This window comes from Caretta caretta, chromosome 3 (genome assembly GCF_965140235.1).
Source record: "Caretta caretta isolate rCarCar2 chromosome 3, rCarCar1.hap1, whole genome shotgun sequence".
In the NCBI taxonomy this organism is placed as follows: domain Eukaryota; kingdom Metazoa; phylum Chordata; order Testudines; family Cheloniidae; genus Caretta; species Caretta caretta.
Window position 1 is genome coordinate 56817618 of NC_134208.1, and position 22644 is coordinate 56840261.

The 22644-nt window shown below is 43.5% G+C and overlaps 1 protein-coding gene across 2 annotated transcripts in view; it reads left to right on the forward strand.

Moving 5' to 3' along the window:
- The first annotated feature begins 9453 nt into the window (after window positions 1-9453).
- The window catches only part of SMAP1 (small ArfGAP 1), a 227291-nt gene continuing 214100 nt past the window's right edge, over window positions 9454-22644 (forward strand). For both annotated transcript variants that reach the window (XM_048845987.2, XM_048845988.2), the window contains exon 1: window positions 9454-9964. In XM_048845987.2, the coding sequence (XP_048701944.1) occupies window positions 9847-9964 (118 nt within the window). In that variant the 5' untranslated portion in view covers window positions 9454-9846. The remainder of the gene's footprint in view (window positions 9965-22644) is intronic.

Sequence of the window (22644 nt, forward strand, 5' to 3'; positions counted from 1 at the left end):
AGGTAGGGTAGTTTGAAATACCTGGATCCCTTATAGCTAAGTGCTGTTTACTGTATATTTTTCATCTCTGTACTACAAACAAGGTAAAGCGCATTGGTTCATTTAAAGTATTGAGGTTGTTTTGGGATAAATAAAAGTAAAACCTAGACCAGCAGTATTCTGTTCGCTGGAGAAATAAGGGCATAAACCGTAAAAGTAAAAAATGGACTTTTATGCTATGTCCAACACAAGACTTTCCATGGAAAAAGCCAAAAAAAGATATCCAAGGAAGAGCTGTTACAGCTCAAAAGATTGTCTCTTCCACCAACAGACTGTGGTCCAATAGTCCAAAATAATAAAAAGATATTACTTTGTCCACCTTGTCTCTAAAAAAAGATATCAACATTTTGAAACTGGCTCATTACTTCCTAACACCATCATATAAACACTTAAAGTATGGAAAGTAGGATAATTTTTTAAGAGGCCACAACATCAGATTCTTTGGTGATAGAATAATTATTTATTACCAGTGTTTGATTTCTATTTTCTAGATATTTAGGAATTACTCTGAAATGGTCTCAGACACACCAGGAATCTCTCTAAGACTACAGCAGTGGTGGGCAAACTGCAGGCCACATGCTGGCAGGCCACAAGACAGTTTGTTTACATTGACAGTCTGCAGGCATGGCTGCCGCAGCTCCCAGTGGCTGCGGTTTGCTGTTCCCAGCCAAAGAGAGCTGCAGAAAGCGGTGCAGGCCACAGGGATGTACTGGCTGCCATTTCCTGCAGCTTCCATTGGCCAGGCATGGCGAACTGTGGCCACTGGAAGCTGCGGGCGGCCATGCCTGCGGATGGTCAATGTAAACAAACTGTCTCGGGGACCGCCAGTGGTTTACCCTGACGGACCGCGTGTGGCCTGCGGGCCACAGGTTGCCCACCACTGCTCTACAGCAATCGTAATTTATATCAAAAACTGCCAAAAAGTCCATCATGATCAAAATAGTCAACTTTCTCTGCCTAGACTAACAATGGGATCATTCTTGCCCCTAACTAGTTTGGTCTCAGCTTCAAAGAAAGGTCAGAACCAAAACCAATAACTTTTCCCATCACTTACGGATATTTTGTTCACCTTCAAGGCAATTATAAAATGGTCACAATCACAGTTATTTGGTGAACTGTGTCTTAAACCCTTTTTAGTCCCTCTCAAGTGCATTTGGTCTTAGATTGGATCTTTTACCCCAGGGACCTGTGACCACCTGTAAGCCCTTCACTCCAGGGACCTGTGATCAGCAAGATAGTTAAAATGACTAAAAAAATAGCTTCTTCAAAACAAATTATGTATTCACTGACCCAAAGGTACAAAGCATACAGAGCAAAAATTTAAAACAAGAAAGGACTACATGCATATTTCCCATTATCTAATCCTTAATCTTCCTTGCAATCTTTTGTACATTTCAGACAGCCTGGTTATCTACACCTCTGAATTGTGAGAAGTGGACTGAGTGCTGCAGTTTCTGCCGCTCGTGCTCTCTCTCTCTCTCTCTCTCTCTCTCTGTTTCCTTGATAGCATGTCAGCTCTTGCTGACACTCCTCTTGCTGACACTCTCTGGCCATTCACTCTACCCTCACCCATTCTTAGGCCCAAACATGGACAGCGGGTTGACCCCCATTTGGGGAGGCTAGTACTCTGCCCCACCCCCTCCCATCCAAGGTCCCACCCCTACCATGCCCCCCTGTCACCCACAGGAGCTAGAGTATCCCTGAGACCCCCCCACCATACTCCAAGCCTCCCAGGCTCTGGGCCACCCCTGGCTGCTGCCGGCCCATGCCACCCTGGGCCACTGGCCAACTCGAGCCGAGCCCCTGCTGGCTTTGGGGGAGAGGTGGAGCGAGGGCAAGGCCTTGGGGTGGAGCATGGATGGGGCCACTGCCTGGGTTTGGAGAGGCTTTGCCTCCCCTGGCCTATTATACCTGCCACACATGGTCCAAGGACCTTTACTGTTTAGTATCCTCCTTTTGATTCTAGGCTTAGCCTTAAGAAGAGTAATCCATTCTTAGCCTGGCTAGAGCCAGGTAGCAGGTATTCCCCAATAAACAGCTTCCCCATTATTTCCTCAAGGACTCTTGTGTGTGTCATTGTGTCAGCTTTCCTGCTTGGTTCCTTAAGCAAGCTCTTTTGATCTAACTCAATTGCAAGTGACCCATCAGAATCATAACCACAGAGGTTTGCACCACATTCATGAAAAATAATTCAGTTATTTCCCAGTTTGTCACAGTCATATTTAAAGTGTTTCTACTGGCTTTAATACTTTTACTGATTTGAGAAAGATTTTCTCTAAATATAATGGGTAATACTGGTAGGACCAATAAAGATTTTCAAACTGATGGCAATATTCCCTTTTATTTAAAACCAGCACTCTGACTTGAAAATGTAAAACATGGATTAATTTACACCAGCTATTATACATAAAATAATATCAGATAAACAAAATAACATATTCCTTGAGTACTAATTATGGAAGAACATCTCTGTCTTCAATAGCTACATATAAATGTGTGTGTGTGTGTGTGTGTAAGTTGCCTGATGATTCCTAGCAATTACTTAGGGCCAGATCTTCAAAGGTATTTATGTCTAGCTCCCATTGAAATCAATGGGAGTTAGATGCCTAAATATTTTTGAGGCTCTGAGCCTTAGTTCTTTAGACAAGACCTTCTCCAAGTGTATGACTTCACTGGGGCACTACAAGAACTATGCAATATATGGATCACAAACTCCTGTCATTAGAGAGCTGAAAGTAAAACCCATACCATCTGAAGGGAAGAACAAAACCTCCCTGGTGTCAAGTATCAGAGGGGTAGCCGTGTTAGTCTGGATCTGTAAAAGTGGCAAAGAGTTCTGTGGCACCTCATAGACTAACAGACGTATTGGAGCATAAGTTTTCGTGGGTACGAAAGCTTATGCTCCAATACGTCTGTTAGTCTATAAGGTGCCACAGGACTCTTTGCCACTTTTACAAAACCTCCCTAGTTTTGGTCATCCATCTCCTAACTGTTCACTTTATCCTAGTCAATGTTTAAAGGTTCCAGAGAGCAGCTTTTTCAGAGCAATACATAAAACACTAATCTTCACAGTGGAGCTCAGTTGTTTCTTCCTGTATTTCACAGTTCACTTTATTTTTTCTCTGTATATTTCTTCCAAATTCCAAATTAGTTTATGCAGCAATTGATTTCACAACTGATTGTTGCACTTGTCCTTGGCAAGTTGTCAAGAGCTGCTGGTACCTAAGGCTGGCTTTCTTATTCTCAGAGACTGAGGGAGCCAACTGTATGACTCATAGTTTCCTCTAATATTCTCTCTGAGATATAGATTCATTATAACAGCTGTTTAAACCCCCCCAAATTAAAATAAGCTAAAATTAAAAGTAATACAGGCTGAAACAGACATGTTTTAAATAACTGAAAATACATCCTGAACATATAGAATGCAAAATATTTTGTTTCAGAGGGGTCTTCCACAGACCTGTCACAGCAAAGAGGACTATTCCATTTCCTCATGTATTACACAATTACTGTAGAGAATATAGTAGTCCAATATTTTCAGTAGTTCGACATTCATTGTATGAAAGTCTTTTATTCATGGTCCATTGAGTTTGTACAATTTATGATCAGCAGCAGAGCTCTTTGAATATGTCCATCAACCCACACCTATTTTATTTATATCCTGTCAGTTTTGTATTTTGTACTGTACTGGTCATTTGTATTTAGCACTGCAATTGAGAGAGTAATAATTACTCTCTGTAAAACAAGCTTGTGTGCCTGAGATGTATCATTACATGCTGGGATGTCACCAGATGATTAATCCCTTTAAAAGATGAATGGAGATCCAGTTCTAGCATTTACAGATTCTTGGCCTGATTTTCAAAGGTGCAGAGTAACCACAACTCTCTGATTTCAGTGCAGCTGTTTGTGTTCACCACTATGAAAATCAGGCCATTTGTGTCTGTGACATTGTTTTAATGGATTAATGCAGTCACAATCTGTTGTATGGCAGACTGAAGAGCAGTGGTTTGATTTTCTTCGTCTTTGTCAACCATTCCATATTAAGTGGCAGGATGAGATGGGCAATGGAAGATATTCATAGCTGAACCCAGCAACTGCCTCCATCAACACTGGTTTGGTTTTGGCAGATTTCTTGGTATGAACATATTATTAGGATGGAAGACCAACAAATTACATAGCACATATACCAATGAATGCTGCTACATAAAAAGAGATCAGGTGATCAACAAAAGCTTTGGTGGTGCAATAAGATTGCCAGTGATGGACATAAACTGAATATTCAGCCAGATTACTTTAAGAACCTTGCTAGAGATTGTTCTGGTTGGGGCTCGTTCTGCAAGGAGGCTATGTCCCTTGGGATTTCCCATGATGATGATGTTCAGATGATGCAGTCACAGCTTGGAATTTATTGACTAATATATTTTAATACCAGATGCTCAGTCTCCTCTTTATGGAAAAGAGGAGGAGGAGCAGGGAGAAGAAGAGGGATAATTTACTTCTGATGATGCAGTCAACAATGAACTATGAATGAACAATGAACAATGGTGACTAAGAGGGGAGGTTTCAGAGTAACAGCCGTGTTAGTCTGTATTCGCAAAAAGAAAAGGAGTACTTGTGGCACCTTAGAGACTAACCAATTTATTTGAGCATGAGCTTTCGTGAGCTACAGCTCACTTCATCGGATGCATACCGTGGAAACTGCAGCAGACTTTATATACACACAGAGAATATGAAACAATACCTCCTCCCACCCCACTGTCCTGCTGGTAATAGCTTATCTAAAGTGATCATCAAGTTGGGCCATTTCCAGCACAAATCCAGGTTTTCTCACCTTCCACCCCCCCACACACAAATTCACTCTCCTGCTGGTAATAGCCCATCCAAAGTGACAACTCTCTACACAATGTGCATGATAATCAAGTTGGGCCATTTCCTGCACAAATCCAGGTTCTCTCACCCCCTCACCCCCCTCCAAAAACACACACACAAACTCACTATCCTGCTGGTAATAGCTCATCCAAAGTGACCACTCTCCCTACAATGTGCATGATAATCAAGGTGGGCCATTTCCAGCACAAATTCAGGTTTTCTCACCCCCCCACCCCCATAGAGTGAGTTTGTGTGTGTATGGGGGTGGGGGGGTGAGAAAACCTGAATTTGTGCTGGAAATGGCCCACCTTGATTATCATGCACATTGTAGGGAGAGTGGTCACTTTGGATGAGCTATTACCAGCAGGATAGTGAGTTTGTGTGTGTGTTTTTGGAGGGGGATGAGGGGGTGAGAGAACCTGGATTTGTGCAGGAAATGGCCCAACTTGATTATCATGCACATTGTGTAGAGAGTTGTCACTTTGGATGGGCTATTACCAGCAGGAGAGTGAATTTGTGTGTGGGGGGGTGGAAGGTGAGAAAACCTGGATTTGTGCTGGAAATGGCCCAACTTGATGATCACTTTAGATAAGCTATTACCAGCAGGACAGTGGGGTGGGAGGAGGTATTGTTTCATATTCTCTGTGTGTATATAAAGTCTGCTGCAGTTTCCACGGTATGCATCCGATGAAGTGAGCTGTAGCTCACGAAAGCTCATGCTCAAATAAATTGGTTAGTCTCTAAGGTGCCACAAGTACTCCTTTTCTTTTTAAGAGGGGAGGTTTCAGAGTAGCAGCCGTGTTAGTCTATATCCTCAAAAAGAAAAGGAGTACTTGTGGCACCTTAGAGACTAACAAATTTATTTGAGCATAAGGTTTCGTGAGCTACAGCTCACTTCATCAGATGCATTCAGTGGAAAATACAGTGGGGAGATTTAAATACACAGAGAACATGAAACAATGGGTGTTACCATACACACTGTAACAAGAGAGATCAGGTAAGGTGAGCTATTATCAGCAGGAAAGCGGGGGGTGGGGGCCGGGGAACGTTACAGCTCATATCTGTCCTGGGATCAGCTACCAACTGGTTGCAATGATACAATATTTATAAATCATAGATCTTTAATTTGTGTTCTACTTTATAATTATGACCTCAATGTGTGAAAAAATTTAGTGAAACCTTTGGGGAACGTGAAGCATAATTTTGTCACCTTTATGTAAATACAGTTTTCCAAGTTTTTCCAAGTAGTGTTCATCACTTGGTAGTGTCTCTGCTCGCCTCTGTATTCCTGGTTCTTTGAATTATATAAAAAAACTGCACTGTATTAATTGATGCATAATAGGTAAAATTATAAAGATGTATAGCTATTATAAAGTATAAGCACAAGGAACCAGAGATAAGGTTGAGCTTTTAAAACTTGAACTCTGCACTTTCTGATTTTTGCATCCTTGAATTTTTAAAAATCTTGTTGTGTTTACAGTATTGCATGGAATTTCCTTGGGGTTTTGTGTGTGTGTTTAGCAAACAAGGATAATAATAGAAACTCCCAATGTAGCTGTAATTCCAGGACCTAGAAGTAACTTGCTTCCTGAACCCTCCTTCCTTTGAGTGAGGGTTTTGAACCCTCCTTCATTTGATGTTTATTTATCAGCTTTAGTATTACACCAGAGATTACAGTGTCACACCTATTTAATGTAACAACTGTGTACTTGATGAATGCATCCTTATTAAGTCAAATTTATGCAAATACTGTTCTGATTTAGCAAAACACTCACTGAGAATCTGGGAGTATTTCCCAGTTCGGTAAGTATGCTATTGTATTATTTAGACAACAACTAAGATCACAAAATATTTCACAAATTGTCCAGATTTAGCACCACTGTAATGGCGTGTGATGCGAAGGATAGCAGCCACGGACAGGCGGGGAGAAGAGATTTTGCATGACTGCAGCAAACTTTTGCACTTACCAAATGCACTTTGGTCTCTTTAACATCTATATCAGAGCAAACTATGGCCCGCGGGCCACATCTGGCCTACGGGCCCATCCTGCCCAGCCCCTGAGCTCTAGGCCAGGGAGGGTAGTCCAGCCCCTATCCTGCTGTCCCCCCTCCCCCGCAGCCTCGCTGCGCCACCAGTGCTCTGGCCTGCTGCTTCTACTGGGCAGCGTGGCAGCGAGCTCCTGCTGCTCTGAGCAGCATGGTAGGGGACAAGGGATCCCAGGGGGCAGTCAGGGGACAGGGAGTGGGGGCGGGGTGGGGGGGGGGTTGGATGGGGCTGAGGTTCTGGGGCGGGGTGGTCAGGGGATGGGGAACAGGGGGGATTGGAAAGGTGTGGGAGTCCTGGGGGACGGTTAGGTGCCGGGTGTGGATACGGGTCGAGGCAGTCAGGGGACAGGGAGTGTGTGTGTGTGTGTGTTGGGGGGGGGGGGTTGGATAGGTGTGGGAGTCCCAGGGGGCCTGTCAGGGTGTGTGTGTGGGTGTCCCAGGAGGGGGCGGTCAGGGGACAAGGAGCAGGGGGGATTGGATGAGTCAGGAGTCTTAAGGGGGGCAGTCAGGGGGCGGGAAGTGGGAGGGGGCAGATAGGGGGCGGGGGCCAGGCTATTTGTGGAGGAACAGCCTTCCCTACCTGGCCCTCCATACAGTTTTGCAACCTCAATGTGGACCTCGGGCCAAAAAGTTTGCCCACCCCTGATCTATACACAGAGCTTCAGTTTTTAAGATATTGGCTGAAAAATGTATGCAGTAAGCTACCTGGAAATCATCTTCTGTGTCTTGAAGATGAAGGGCCTGAGCCATCTCTCTGTGGATTTGTACCTCTGGCTAAATTATTTCAAACCTGTTGGTTGCGTCACAAAATCAAAGTAATTCTGCAAAGCATAGTTTATTCTGATAATATCCTGTCCTTCTCTAGGCTCTGAAAAAAAGACAGCAGAGCTAGCATACAGGGAGTGATGTTTGTACTTCCATGTCCTTCTTTAAGCTGCAGGGAGAACCTAATAGTATATATAAAGCATTCTATTTTCAAAGTGCTATTCAAATATTAACTAAATTTTCCTCTCAGCCCCACTGTGAGATGGGTAGATAAATCAGTACTGTTTTACTGATGGCAAGATAGGCTCTTAGAAATAAGACCCTCATTTTCAGTTTCTGAGCACACAGAGATTTCCTTGACTTCAGTCTGAATGGGGAACTTGACACCTCTGAAATTCAACCAGGTCCTAAATTAATTGCCCAAGGTTGGATAAGTAGGCATTAGAATCTGGAATTAAACCAAGATTCTTGATTGTTAAAGCAATGGCTAATCCACTGGGCCTCAGTGCCTTCAAGACAATATGCTTAAGTGCTCTGTCTCACTTTCCCAATTCATACAATTTAAATAATATTTTGTGCTTATATAATGCTTTTTAAATAATTGGTCTGTATATCTGAGAGCACTGCAAGGCAGGTAAGTATAATTATGTCCATTTTAAAGAAAGGAAAACTGATGTACATAGAAGATAAGAGCCTTTACCAAAGTCAGTCAAAAAATTCTAGCTATGTGCTTTAATGCAGTTTAAGGTCACAGCAAGCCAGTGTCAAAAACAGGGTTGGAAACACTCAGGTGTCCTGAGTCCTAGGTCTTAATAATCAGATCATGTTTTTACCAGGCACTTTGTGGGTGCTTGCAGACATGATATGCAGATATGGCAACTCCTGAATCGTAGAATGTCAGGGTTGGAAGGGATCTCAGGAGGTCATCTAGTCCAACCCCCTGCTCAAAGCAGGACCAATCCCCAATTTTTGCCCTGATCCCTAAATGACCCCTTCAAAGATTGAGCTCTCAACCCTGGGTTTAGCAGGGCAATGCTCAAACCACTGTGCTATGCCGCCCTCCCTCCAGCCCAAATCTGACCAGTCTTATTTTATAGCAGTAGGGTAGAAGGAGAGGGAAACTGAATACCAAATTCTCTTATGCTTGTGCCTCTGGGGTCCCATTCTTTCATTGGTAGTGGTGATGCACATAACCTATAGCTGCCCCTGCAGTTGGGAGGCCTGGAGTGGTGTGAAAGGAGTGACAAAGGTGAAGATGGCAGGAGAGGAAGGGAGCACCAGCCACCAAGTCATGGCATTTGATGATTTTCTTGACACTCTACGTTTAAAAGACACACGAGGCATGAAACGCTCAGCTTTTATTTAAAAACGCTTCTAGCCCTCATAATCCTGAAAAAAGCTTGAAGACCTTAGTAACTAGTTCACAATCTGTTTGTCTAAAGCCTCGTGATTTTTAAGCCAGTCTCCTGCTGTTTGGGGTCTAACCAATGCATTTTGAATGGTTGCTAAGACTGTGCCTCCTGCAAACGTCTAAGGTTATGCCAGACTAATACTGCTCGGGAATCGGTGGCTTTGAAATGTACCGGCCTGGGAGACCCCACCACCCCTTGGAGTTAACAAGGCGTGTGGAGAGAGCACGAGGCTCCGCCCCCTCAGCCCCGCCCCCCGCCGCTGCGGCTGTCGCTGCAGGTAGCCGGCACCAGGCGCAGTCAGCGAAAGAGGCTCGAGCCAGGCCCCGCCCCCGCCGTCACTGAGGTGCGCCCGGATCTCGCTGAGGCGTTCACCTGTGGGCGGATGGATACGTGCGATGGTTTGCACTCCACCTCTAATTTAAACACAGTGGGAGGATCTTTTTGATCTCAGTTAAATCGGAGAGGCTGCGAGCGCGCGGGAAGGCCACCAGGCAGTCTCATGGTGCAGGAGCTTCTGGACTCTATTGTTCCAAACCGGGGACTATTTTCTTATGCTGGGTTGGACGCATTACTCGGCCAGGAAGGCTTGAAGGCGGATGTAGCTGCAAGTAGTTCCGGTTGAGGAAGTCTCTCTGCAGCCGGCTGCCGGTGCCCGGTTGCGGGAGGGTTGGAGCGGAGCCGGTCCTCGCTCTGCGAGCGCGTCGGGAGCCGCCGCCATGTCGACCCGCTCGTGCCGGGAGAAGGCGCAGAAGCAGAACGAGCAGCACCAGGCCATCCTGGCCAAGCTGCTGCGGGAGGAGGACAACAAGTACTGCGCCGACTGCGAGGCCAAGGGTACGGCCGGGCGGACGGGGAGGGGCCGCGGGTGCTGGCAGTGCCCGGGCGGGGCCGCGGGCTCCGGGGCGATGTGGCCCGCGGTCGGTGGAGCGAGGGCGCGGGTGGGCGTGGGCCGGGGTGACTCCCTGCGGGGGAGCGGGGCCGGGGTCCCGGGCAGAAGGCAGCAGAATGGGAGCTCTCCGCTGCGCCGGCGGCCGGCAGAACGGAGCAGCCCCGGGGCAGCTGACTTCTTGGGACGCGGTGCGTGGGGCAGGTCTCGTTATCGGCCGCTGCCCCGGGCCCGAAGGCGGAGTCCGGGATGGCGAGCGGGCTTTGCTCTGGCCGGGCTGGCCGAAGTGGGGGTGTCGGGTGAGGTCGGTGCTAGGTGGTTACCACCAGTGCTGTGTGCCGCGTTCCTGTGAGGCGCTGGAAACGCTCCCGGGGCTCCTGGTTTGCGGGAGAGCCGGCCAATCTCTGCCCGTGCTAATGGCTGAGTTGAAGTTCTTGTGGGGTATGGGCCTACGAGTACACTGGGCCCAAATTGCTTCCTGTAAACAAGCTGCAGTGAGGAAAAGAGCTGGGATTTGAACCGTTGCTGCAAAAACCGGTTGGACGGTTGATGCAAATCGATCATCTTTTCGTTTAATTGTAAACTAATTGTAATCCACAATCAGGAGCAAGCCCCTTGGGGTTTTTTGCAGTCTCTGACCTAAACCTTTCTTGAAGCTTCACTATTGCCCTTGCTTTCTAATGGACAGAAGTGAATCCTGTTTCAGTGGGTTGGTGGTTGGTCAGTGCACAGCATCAAGAAGAAAAGGAGTACTTGTGGCACCTTAGAGACTAACCAATTTATTTGAGCATAAGCTTTCGTGAGCTACAGCTCTTGGTTAGTCTCTAAGGTGCCACAAGTACTCCTTTTCTTCTTGCGAATACAGACTAACACGGCTGTTACTCTAAAAGCATCAAGAAGCTATCTCTTTAACATCCGGTACAGACGCTATTACTTGAGGTGTGAATGTTGCAACACTAGAATAAGGTGATATGTGTTTTAAAAAGTAATAACTTAATTGCCTAAGTGCTGAAGATGAGTCTTACACATATTAGACCTTAAATATTCATAAACAAAATATTTAGCAATATTGGTTTGAATGATGTGATGAGTGAAATCTAAGGTTTATTAGAGCATGGTCAGGCTTAAAACAGGGAAATTATTTTGTCCAAAAGTGACAGACTGCATACTTTGTTTCCTTTACTCTGAATCTTGTATCATATTTTTAAAAATGTAAAAATATTTATATAGTGGGTAATATAATAAAAGGCATAAAATAATTTTGGTCATTACCTTGTTTCAACAAGTGTGATACTAGTCCTTTGTATTAGCTCAATAATCAACTGCTCCATTGTGACAGCCATAGCTATGATGGTCAGGACAGGGACCTGAACTGGGCACCTCCTAAGATGAAGCGTGAGACTTTACAGTTTGAGTTAGAGGACTAATTTCAATAGCCAGGAGCTCTGTCAGATTTATATCTTTTTGTGGATCAGCCATGGGGTGGAGAGAAAGGGAGAAATACTTAGCACACACCAAACTCTGCATTATTTAAGCTTTTCTAGACAAGTATCACATTAAACTGTACAGCATGTAGCACAAAGAAATCCCAATCTTGACAGAAAATAGCTTTTATGAAAACATAGGTCTTTTCCATCACTAGTTCTGTGTCATCTAGGTTTCCTTTCCAATGCACGATTGTTGAATACTTGCTAGTGTTCTGTCGGTAATGTTATCTCTTTTCAGCAAGCTATGACCATTTTCTGGCTATTGTCCTCCCCCCTTCCACCTCCATTTCCAGCTCTTTCTGGCCTCAGGCCTTCGATCAGTCCCTCGTAAAGCCACGTGGGTAGTTTTGTTTCTTACATTTTTTCAGAAGGTATGTGGTATGTTTGTGACATTCTGCACTCCATATTTACCATGGTGATGTAATTATAATGTGTTTTGTAGGAAGTATGCTTTGCAAAGTGTCATTCTAAAAGTCTTGATCAGGTAACCATTAATATCTCATTGGATTGTATGTGCTGTCGTATATGAAGTTTTGCTATGTACGTGTTACTGAAAGATGTTGTAAAGTTGAAGACACCCACAACTAGCCTTTCAAGTAAAACAGCGAAGAAGCTAGACAGTGCTAATGGCCTGTCAACAAAGACAATGGACTATAGAAGACGTTATCCTTCCCTGGGGACTCCTAGGCAGCCTATGGATAATGGCTGCTATGACTCAACAAGGCATGTGACCAGGTCATATGATACTGAACACCATTTGGGTACCTGTACTTTTCCACAAACTGGGCCGGGAACCGGGCTTGGAAGAAAGGGGTTCCCACCATATGGAAAAACTATATAAGGGGGAAGTGACCTCATGACTAGGACTCACTCCCCTACAAGACAACATCTGGAAACACTGGAGAAACAAAGACTGAACTGGGGCGGAGGGGTCCTAGCAGGTAAGAAGAAAGCCCAGCCTGTGTAAGGAGGCTAAAACCTGCTTCTGCCATGAGTCAGAGTGAGAAATTGCTGATTCAAATCCTATCCAGTTTGTATGAGACTTAGACTGAAATTTTTTTTGTTTGCTATCACTTAATCTCCCTTTCTGTAGTTAATAAACTTGTTTTGTGTTTTATCTTAACCAGTGTTCTTGAGTGAAGTGTTAGGGAATCTTAGCTCTGTTAACAAAGGCTTGTACATATCTCCCCTGCATTGAAGGAGAAAGGGGACTACTTGCACCGTACAGACCCCTGTGCAGTGGTATAATACTGGGTTTATGCTCCAGTAGCGGTGCAAGGCTGGGGAGCTGGGAAATTGGCCGGTACCTTTATTGTTGGTCCATGAGTGGCTTAGGTAAAGCACTTGGGTGACTTGGTTGGGTGTGTGGTGCCATCTGCTGCTGTTTTGGGTGATAACAGAGGCTGGCTAGGTCTCCTCATCAGAGCAGTGTGAGAGAGACCAACCCAGCTGAATTGTTAGGGGGCACAGAGGTTCCAACAGATCTCAGGCTGCACCTTGAGGGTACAACCCAACTCCATGTTGTGCTTGTTAGTATTCACTGTCTCCTTCACACTTGCGGATTTTAATGCTTAGCACCTAAATGAGTCTTTAATTTACAAAGAGTGTAGTAAATTTGTCTCATAACCACCATAATGTAGATTTCTTAGAGCTCCAGAATTTGATTACTTGAAATCTTACATCTTTGTACTTTGACTCGGTCTTCATCAAACACTGCTCTCTTTAATCTCTGCTGAGTTCCTCCTCTTCGATAATCATCTTCTCTTTCAGTTGTCTATTATACCACCACCATGCCCTCTCACTTAGTATTTATGTCCATGTTCTGGTCTCTCTCTTCTCTTCCATTAATAGGGCTGCTGATTCTGTCCATGCTTTTCTCTTTTTCTCCCTCCCCTCTCCCCCCACCCCCTTTGACTCTTTGGTGCCTGTCTTCCATTGCAAGGTCCATCCTGCCAACCTGCAGCCCTGATGCACCCTTAATATCTGTTTCCTCCTCTTCTGCTCTTGCAGTGCACGGTGTCTCTTGCAGAAATCCCATGACCAGGCTGACATTCTCCACTACAAATTTATTCTCTCCTGTTTCAGTTCTGCCATCTTCAGAGCTAAATAGCTCCGGGTCTCAAGTTAAATGAATTGCACACTTGCAATCCTGGTTACCATATATCCACCATGGGCACGTGCGCTTGCTCGCTCGCTCTCTTTGTGCACAGAAGCTTGCAGATGTCTTCCAAGAGAAAATTGACAAAATACAAGATTATCTTCCCCCTTGGCTTGGCTTGCTTTCTCTTCCCTCCCACAATTCTCTTCTCCTTGTCACAGATGCAGAACTTTCTAATGTACTCTCTTCCTCTAATCCTTCCAATGGCCCCATCCCAGTGGAACCCGTTAATCTGATCTAATTGGGACCAGGGCTAGATTGGATAATCAGGAGAATTGGCAAAGAGCTTTCTATCCCTTATTTCAAGATGGGGGTAGGGTGGTGTCAGCCCTGGGTGGCTGGTGATTTGGTTAGACTGACCAGATGTCCCGATTTTATAGGGACAGTCCCGATATTTGGGGCTTTGTCTTATATAGATGCCTATACTCTCCCCCACCTTCCCCCCCCCCCCCCCGTCCCGATTTTTCACCCTTGCTATCTGGTCACCCTAGGTTGGGTTAATATGGAGAGCTGGATAATGGAGTCTCTGATAAATGGGGTTCTACTGTATATCAGTAAAACATTGTGTTCAATTGATACCTATATATATTGTGGCTAGGGAAATTAAAGTTCAGCATTTCATTTCAATTGCAGAAAAACGTGGATTTTTGTTTCATTATATAGTTTATTTTTTTAATCATGGGGAAAACTAGGATCCTTGCTGATAATTTATCATTGGTGTACAGCATCTGTCTTAGAGTCTTTAATATAAAGAGAGTAAAATCTATCATATCCCTTAGTAAGTTGTTCCAGTGGTTAATTACCTCAACTGTTAAAATTTGCACTGTATTTTTCCAGTTTGCATCGGTCTTCTTTTTTACGGCTATTGGATCTTGTTATATCTTTGTTTAATGGATTAGAGCCCCCTAATATCAGAAAATTTCTCCTCATGTAGGTACTTACAGACAGGAGGTGCTCCTTAATTTTCAAGTAAGTGATGATGTCTGGTACCCCGTTCCCCCTTTTTTTATATTCTGAATTAATTCTCTGGCAAGAATTCAATTCAAAGTGGTTTCTCTTGTAGTTGAGGTATCTATATCCAGATGTAAATTCAACTTGTCACTGCTAAAATAATGGAAAATAAGTATCAAGTTCCCCGAAAGGGTTTTGAGGGATTTTTATACCCAGCAACACTGGATTCACTACTGGTTTCTCCTGTCCACAAGAAGACTAAATAGTCTAAGAGCATGTCTAAAGACAGCATAAGATCACTTCTTCTTAAGTAAATAGTCTCTGATCACAGAAGTCTCCTGCAGTGTAGGATGAATCTAAAACTCTTCACACCCTAAGTTGGCTTCCCAATCTTTGCTGATGCATGACCTATGATCCCTTGCATTAATCATGACCTGGTCTTCTTTCCATGTACCTGATATGAATATTTAGATCTAATCTTCTGTGGCTGAATAGTAGGAATTCTACGGTGTTCTGTAGGATATCTATTACTATTATTGTGATATTAGCCCCAACACATGGGACATGGCGTTGTGATGGTTTTCATAGAATATCAGGGTTGGAAGGGCCTGCAGGAGGTCATCTAGTCCAACCCCCTGCTCAAAGCAGGATCAATCCCCAATTTTAGCCCCGATCCCTAAATGGCCCCTTCAAGGATTGAGCTCTCAACCCTGGGTTTAGCAGGCCAATGCTCAAACCACTGAGCTATTCCTTCCTCCTAAATTATCAGGACCAAGTCTGAACATCATTTCATGTACGTTTTGAATGAGCAAGCCTGCATTTCACAGGGAATTCCTTTTGCCAACAGGATGTCTTCTGAGATGCTAAACGCTATAGAATAAACTATGTCATAGCTGAACAATGATAGCTTTGTAGCTACTAATGTTGTACCAGTCTTCTGGAATTACTCCAGATTTGCAAAACCTATTAAAAACCAACGGCAGTGATGTGGAGTTGCTCTGCTAGCTCTTTTAGACCTATGTTCTAAAATGCTTACCCGCTTCTACTGATTGAAAGATGTTTTAAATTTATACATATTTTACTTTTTATTCTAACCAACTAGGAAGGATGTATTTAATTATGAATGTCATACACATTATTTCCGAATACAGAACAAATATTTATTGACCATGTTGAATTTGATTCATTGATATTTTATGCAATTGCCATCTAATAACAAATGGACCTTTTCCATTTTTAGGTCCATTCTGTGCACTGAATGAGGCAAGAGTCCCGCTGAAAAATAGCGTCAATACGTAACTAAAGATTATGCTATAATGAGTATGCACAAATGGGCTGAATTAAGGTTGCACAAAGAAGTTTAATTCAGCATTCCCTAATTTTTCAGTTCTTGATTTTGCAACCTTAATGTTTTTAATGTAGCTTTTGCTTGTTAATTTTGCAGTTGAATGGTGTTTTTTGCACATAAAGAATGTAATCTGGTTATGGCTTGCACCTGAGCAGTCACTTTGCACTGCAGTTAGTCATCTTCACTTTTTAAAGGTCTAATACAGAATATTTTCTAGTTGCCCTATTCTTTGAGTGGCTACTGATTCTATATTGACTTCCAATTCATTACTGATTTAAAGAGCTGAGAATTGCAGGGTTCTATTCTCAGAATCGGGCACAACAGAATTCAGGTTATCAAGTTGTGTGTAGTTGAGAACCGTGTAGTGCACAATGACACCACTTGCACTGAGGACAAAGCAAAGCTTTAAACAGTTTTATTAGCACAACTAGTATAGCTGCAAATACTCCAAACCACATAAAAAAGTAGCAGAAATATAAAGTTAACCTAATATCTTGTACCATTCCTTATATATTCTCAAACCCTTTCTTGGGGCTCTGGCGGTAAGAGACAAGTGGCCATCCATGAAGGTCCTACCTTCTCCCTGTCATGTCAAACGAGTCTAATGGTCCAGATCTCCCCTTGCATGGTAGTCTGGCCTATGTAGGTCCTTATAGTTGCCATAAATATTCACACAAATGCCCAGCCTCCTTTGTCCATATTTAGCTTCCTCACCCTAATAATGCTGGGAAGCCCTTAATTTGTAGGTTGTACTTGTGATTTCAACTTATCATTCATTGCCAAGGCAAGTTTGTGGATAAGCGTCTGCCAATGTTTCTATCAGAAAAAATATCCAAGCCTAGTTTTAGTTCAGTGTTCCTGTGGTTACCTGGTTTCATTTTGTACAAACTCCACCCTAAGCACATGTTCCCAGTTTGCCAAAACTCAGGGTGACTGGCCACCTATGGTAAAGCTCACAGGTCTCAAAGCCTTATGCTAACTGGTTAAGCAAATTCCTTGCAGGATAGGCCTGTTGGTGTCTAAAGAAAATGCTAAAGCTAGCCCTGTGGGCTGTAGAGTTGTATATAATACTTTGTGTTAGAAAACTATTGTCTGTAACTTGAGTTTCTAAGCCATTAGAATTGCACGGTTAGAGGCTGTCATAAACATACAGCTAAGGGTAGCACAAAATCCCTCCTGAGCAGCTGTACTGAATCACACTACCTGTAAGGGGTTAAGAAGCTCAAATAACCTGGTTGGCACCTGACCAAAAAGGAAAGAAGATACTTTCAAATCTCGGGGGTGGGGGAGGGGAAGGTTTTGTTTGTGCTCTCTTTGTTGTTCACTCTCTGGATGGAGAGAGAGACTAAGCAGGAAAAACATCTCCTGGAAATATACCTGAAATGAGCATCTAAGATTACAAAAATTGTAAGGGAAAGGAAATGCATTAGATTATCTTTTGTTTTAAATTGTGAATTTTTCCTATGCTAAGAGGGAGTTTTATTCCTGTTTTTTGTAATTTTAAAGCTGAGCCTAGAGGGGAATCCTCTGTGTTTTTAAATATTTTTATTACCTGTAAGGTTACCTTCTAGCCTGATTTTTGCAGGTGTGATTCTTTTACTTTAAATAAAATTCTTTCTTTAAGAACCTGATTTTTTTCAGTGTCCTAGAGACAAAGGGTCTGGTCAGTACTCACATTATTCTTAAGCCTCCCCAGGAAAGGGGGTGAAAGGGCTTGGGGGAATATTTTGGGGAACAAGGGACTCCATGACCCTTTTCCTGAATTTTTGTCTAAATCACTTGGTGGTGGCAGCAATACTGTTCAAGGACAAGGAAAGGATTTGTGCCTTGGGGAAGTTTTTAACCTAAGCTGGTAAAAATAAGCTCAGGGAGTCTTTCATGAGGGTCCCCACATCTGTACCCCAGAGTTGAGTGGGGAGGGATCTCTAACAGAGGCCTTTGGTCCAGATATTCAGAAGCTCAGATTTATAGAATCAGAGAAATGTAGGGCTGGAAGGGACCTCAGGAGATCCATCTAGTCCATCCTCTGTAGTGAGGCAGAACAAAGTATACCAAGACCATCCATGTTTATCTAACCCATTCTTATAAACCTCCAACAATGGAGATTCCACAACCTCCCTAGGTAGCCTATTCCAATGCTTAACCATCCTTCTAGTTAGAATTTTCCTGATATCTAACTTAACTCACTTGCTACATTAAATGCTACCCTCAATAGACAAGACATGGAGAACAGTTGATCACTGAGCTCTTCAGAAACACATTTTCAATTTTTGAAGACTGATAATGTCCCTCTACATCTTCTCTTCTCTAAACTAATCATGCACAATTATTTAACCCTGTCCTCATAGGTCAAGTTTTCTAAGCCTTAAGTTAGTTAACAAGGTATAGTCTCTGAAGTCCAGAAAGATCAGTGTGTTTACCAGAATCTAGTTTGATTGGATCCTGACTAGATGCTACTGTAACATAGTATAGCTTTCAAACTGAAATCTAAGGCTCATTTTCTTAACTGCTCTTTGATATGGATCACTCTCCAGTTCATCTTTATAGATTATTATACATTGTATTGACTTTGCTTCTGCCAAACTCTCAATCTTTCAGTCCTGGATCAAGAGAGGTTGCTGTGAGGTTCCTGTCTACTTCATAAAAAAAAAAAACAACACAAACAAGGCCCGTTATTTCCCTACTCTGTGTCTAATCAGCTGGGCAAAACGTGTGAACAGTGTATCGTTAAACTTGTCTTGCTTACCATAATGCTAGTTAAGCCAATATTTTAATTGTTCTAGTCTTCAAAAATGTATGGATGACTCTAAATTCTGTGGAATTTCAAGTTTGAACAAAACCACTACAACATAAACTTAGTTACTGAATGAGCAGACTGAACACGCTCCATAAGAGCTCATTCAATATTTATCTCCATACAGATCCAGAATGCCCCAATGGGGGGGGGAGAGTTCCTATCTGGCACCCTAGCTTCTAGAAAGTACTGAGGGTGAGCCATTGCCCTATCTCAAGGCACAGCAAGGTCTTAGCCATAGGAGTCTCTTGGACTTTTGGGAAGTGTTGTCCCTTACCTGGATTTGTCCAGTGAACACTTCTTGACAGAAATCCCCCAGGAAAAGGCAGTTCAAGTCTAGCAAATAATACTGTTTCCCTTTCTATAAGGACATTAATGGGATTGCTAGGGAATCTTGGGGAAAACCCAAATATTAGCCCTCCCTTAAGTTGGGCATTCCTCCAATGCATAAACAAGGCAGTCTCCTTGTCAGGCTAGACAAGATCCAAGAGAAAAAGGTCAAATTTAGATTATACCTTGTTGCAGTGGTTTAGGAGTTTAAATCTTTTTACCAAAAGGTAATTAAAAAAAAATTACTTTCTCTGTATCCAGCCCATGGGCTGGATATGCTTCTTAGCTTTCAGTCAAGGTGAACTTTTTGGTGGCCATCTCTTGCTGAGAGGGTAGCCTCCTTAGATGGTAATCTGACCTATGGAAAATTTTGTTAGCACCTAACACAGGGTTTCTACAAATATCTGTTTTGTGCTGTTCAAGGTACAAAAAAGAGAGAGTTGCCATTTTGCTGTGTACCTACATTTAGGGAATTGAGTCTCTGGGTGTAAGGGCCCTTTCTTCTAGAGGCTCTTACACAGCTTGATAGTCTGCTTCTGTGGAGCATATCTTGGCCAGTGATCTTGCAAACATTCTATCTGACATGGCAGAATTGATCTCTAGTCCTTTGTGTGCAAAGTCTTAAGGGTTATGGTCTAAATCGCCTCCTCTTTTCAACTCTGTTTTGGTGAGTCTGCCCAGGGTTCACTTGGGATACTATTAGGTATAGCTCAGATTCCACAATGATACTTTTATCACAGAAAGCAAACCTATCTTTTATTTTTCAATGGAGACAACTACTCTGGAAGCCCCACCTCGATATTAATGTACAATACTGGTAATTGGCTTATCTGGTGTTAGGCCTCCTGTCTTGGTGTGGGATTTTGTAATACTCTCACTCTTACTCCTGGATCTGGGTACAACATCCTGTTTATGCCAGCTGCTTATTACTGTGCAAGTCTAACTAGATGCATGCATCTCTCTTCCCCTGTGGGAGCTTGTGACCACCAGCCACTTTAAAACAAGTATGTTTTGTTAGTAAATTGTACAAAGTATTAGATTTCAAAACAGCCTTCATGCATATGTAATCTAATCCTAGTTTTTCTGCTTCACTACAAGCTTCTACCGTGAGTTACTGGAAAAGAATCGAGCCAACTTCCTTTTAGGAGGCCAAGATGGTCTTGAGATCCAGGTCTGGTCTCTGTCTTCCAGAGAGTGTCCCTTGGTTAGTTTTCCCCCAAAATAGAAAATTGCTTTTCTTGAAAAGCCCTATTGGTAAATGGGCTTTGTTACAAGGCCTTGAGGTTGATTCTTCTTTCTGTGTCTGTTTTTTCCCAATCTACTAACCAGGCTTTTTAAGAGTACAGGTGAGTCACATCCTATGTGCATTTAACTTAGGCGAATTCAACTATGTGCTTGGCAAGAAAAGAAAAACAAGATACCTGTAAATAGTGCGGGCGATTTCGCCCACCATTTCGCTCAATGAGCGTGTGCCCCGGAGTGAGCGTGAGATGGGAGATGTGAATCTGCTGTTCCCTCAGTTGGTCTCAGTTCCCGCGTGCCTCTCATAGTATGAGCATCTCGCCGCACTGAGTGTGATTCTAATGTTTAAAGATACGTATTTTTCGTACAACGTGGCCCCTAAACGCAAGTCAACTACTTCATCTGGTCTTCAACCGAAGAAACAGCGAACCATTCCAACACTGGAGGAAAAACTGGCTGTGTTAGACTTATTGAGAGATGGTATGTCTGTTTGCAACGTGGCGCGTAAATATAGCCGCAACGAATCTAGCATCCGTGCTATCAAGATTTGAGAGAGAAATTCGTCAAACTGTTGCATGAAGTGTTCCAATAACTGCTAAGGTGACGAGCCAGGTGCATAATAAGACTTTAGTGAAGAGTGAAAAGGCATTAAACTTATGGCTGGAAGACATGATCCATAAATGTGTGCCTATCAATGGCAACACATTGCGAGAAAAGGCTCTTAGCCTCTATGTGCTGTTCAGACCTCCCTGCTGAAGAGGGACAGCCTTCTGATGAGAAGGAATTCAAAGCCAGCCAAGGTTGGCTTAACAGTTTTAGGAACCATTTCAACCTTCAAAACATGCAGACTGCTGGTGAAGCTGCATCTGCCAATGAAGAGGCAGCAAAAGCCTACCCCGAACAATTAAAGAAAATCATAGAAGAAAACGGCTATCTTCTGGAACAAGTTTTTAATGCTGACGAAGATGATGACATGGAACAGGAAGAGCCAGCAAGTTGGAATTTTCATAAATTTGCTGAAGTGTTCCAAGCTGTGAAACACTTGAATGATTTAATTTCTGAGTACGATCCCTCTATGGAATGGAGCCTCAATCATACATAGTATTACAGGCAGTTTGAGACTGTATCAAGAAATGTTTGAGCAGCTCAAGAGACAACGGCGATAGTTGCCGATCACCATGCTTTTCAAGGAAAAACAACCAGCAGCAGATGAGCTTACGCAATCAACTTCTCGAGCTGAACCAGAGCCAACACTTCATCTACAACTCGCTCTCTGTCTCCTGGATCGTCATCAAGCCCTGACCGACACCCTGTAATTAAAAATACAGTACTGTAAAATTATATTTTGCATATGTACTCTTTATTATATACTGTACATTACTGTGTACATTATACATTTATACATTGTACAGGGTTGTATACACAACCCTGTACAGTATATTGTACTTTATGGGCGATTTAAGGGATTTTCAAGGGTAATTTCGACTATACGAGATTTTCGCCTTATGCGCTGACTTTAGAACCTAACCCCCATGTAAGATATGACTCCACTGTATTCCATTGTTTGGCAGTTACACACATTCAGCCTTAATGGTTTGCAGTCTATCCTTGTGACTGAGTTGGGGAAGTGTGCTGAACATGTCTGCTCCTGTGGGCATGCCGGCCTACAGTCTCAGGAATCCTATTCATGAAACATGCTGTAGGGAAACAGATCAATGTTCATTACAAAACATCCCCACATAAGTCACAGAAGGCTAAATGAAACAGCTTTTTAGTTTAGGCCATGCCCAGTTGACTTTTACCCTTGCCTTTAAGACTCTTGTGAGAGTCTTTGGGGGATTGTCACAGGGTGGCACAAGTTTCATTCCCCTTGTCGCCGGGTCCTGTGCTTGGGCTGGCCAAAGAAAGGGTCTCAGATGCCTCTGGCAGATGCTCCACCCGCATTTTTATTTAGTGGCTGTACAGTCCCCATTCCCCCAACACCGGTCCCTGCTCTGACCCCTCACTGGGTCCTCTGGCCTTTGAGGCTTGTGTCAGTCAGCAGAGACAGAGCCACCACACTCCTATCTTCCTGCCTGGCTCGCCCCTTCCTGAGCTCTTCCCTGGGTTTATATGCTTTTCCAGTCATCAACCCAGCTGCTTCCAGTAGGCTCAACAGATCACACTGAGCCTGCCCTCATTAGGGCCTGCAGCTGGGCTTTCTGGTAAGGGTCCTGGCCATACACCTGGCCACCCTAAGGGAAGCAGGGGGAAGCCAGCTCTTTAGCAGGGCACCCAAAGATTTTATACCTCTACCCTGCAGCAGGGATCATAGATTA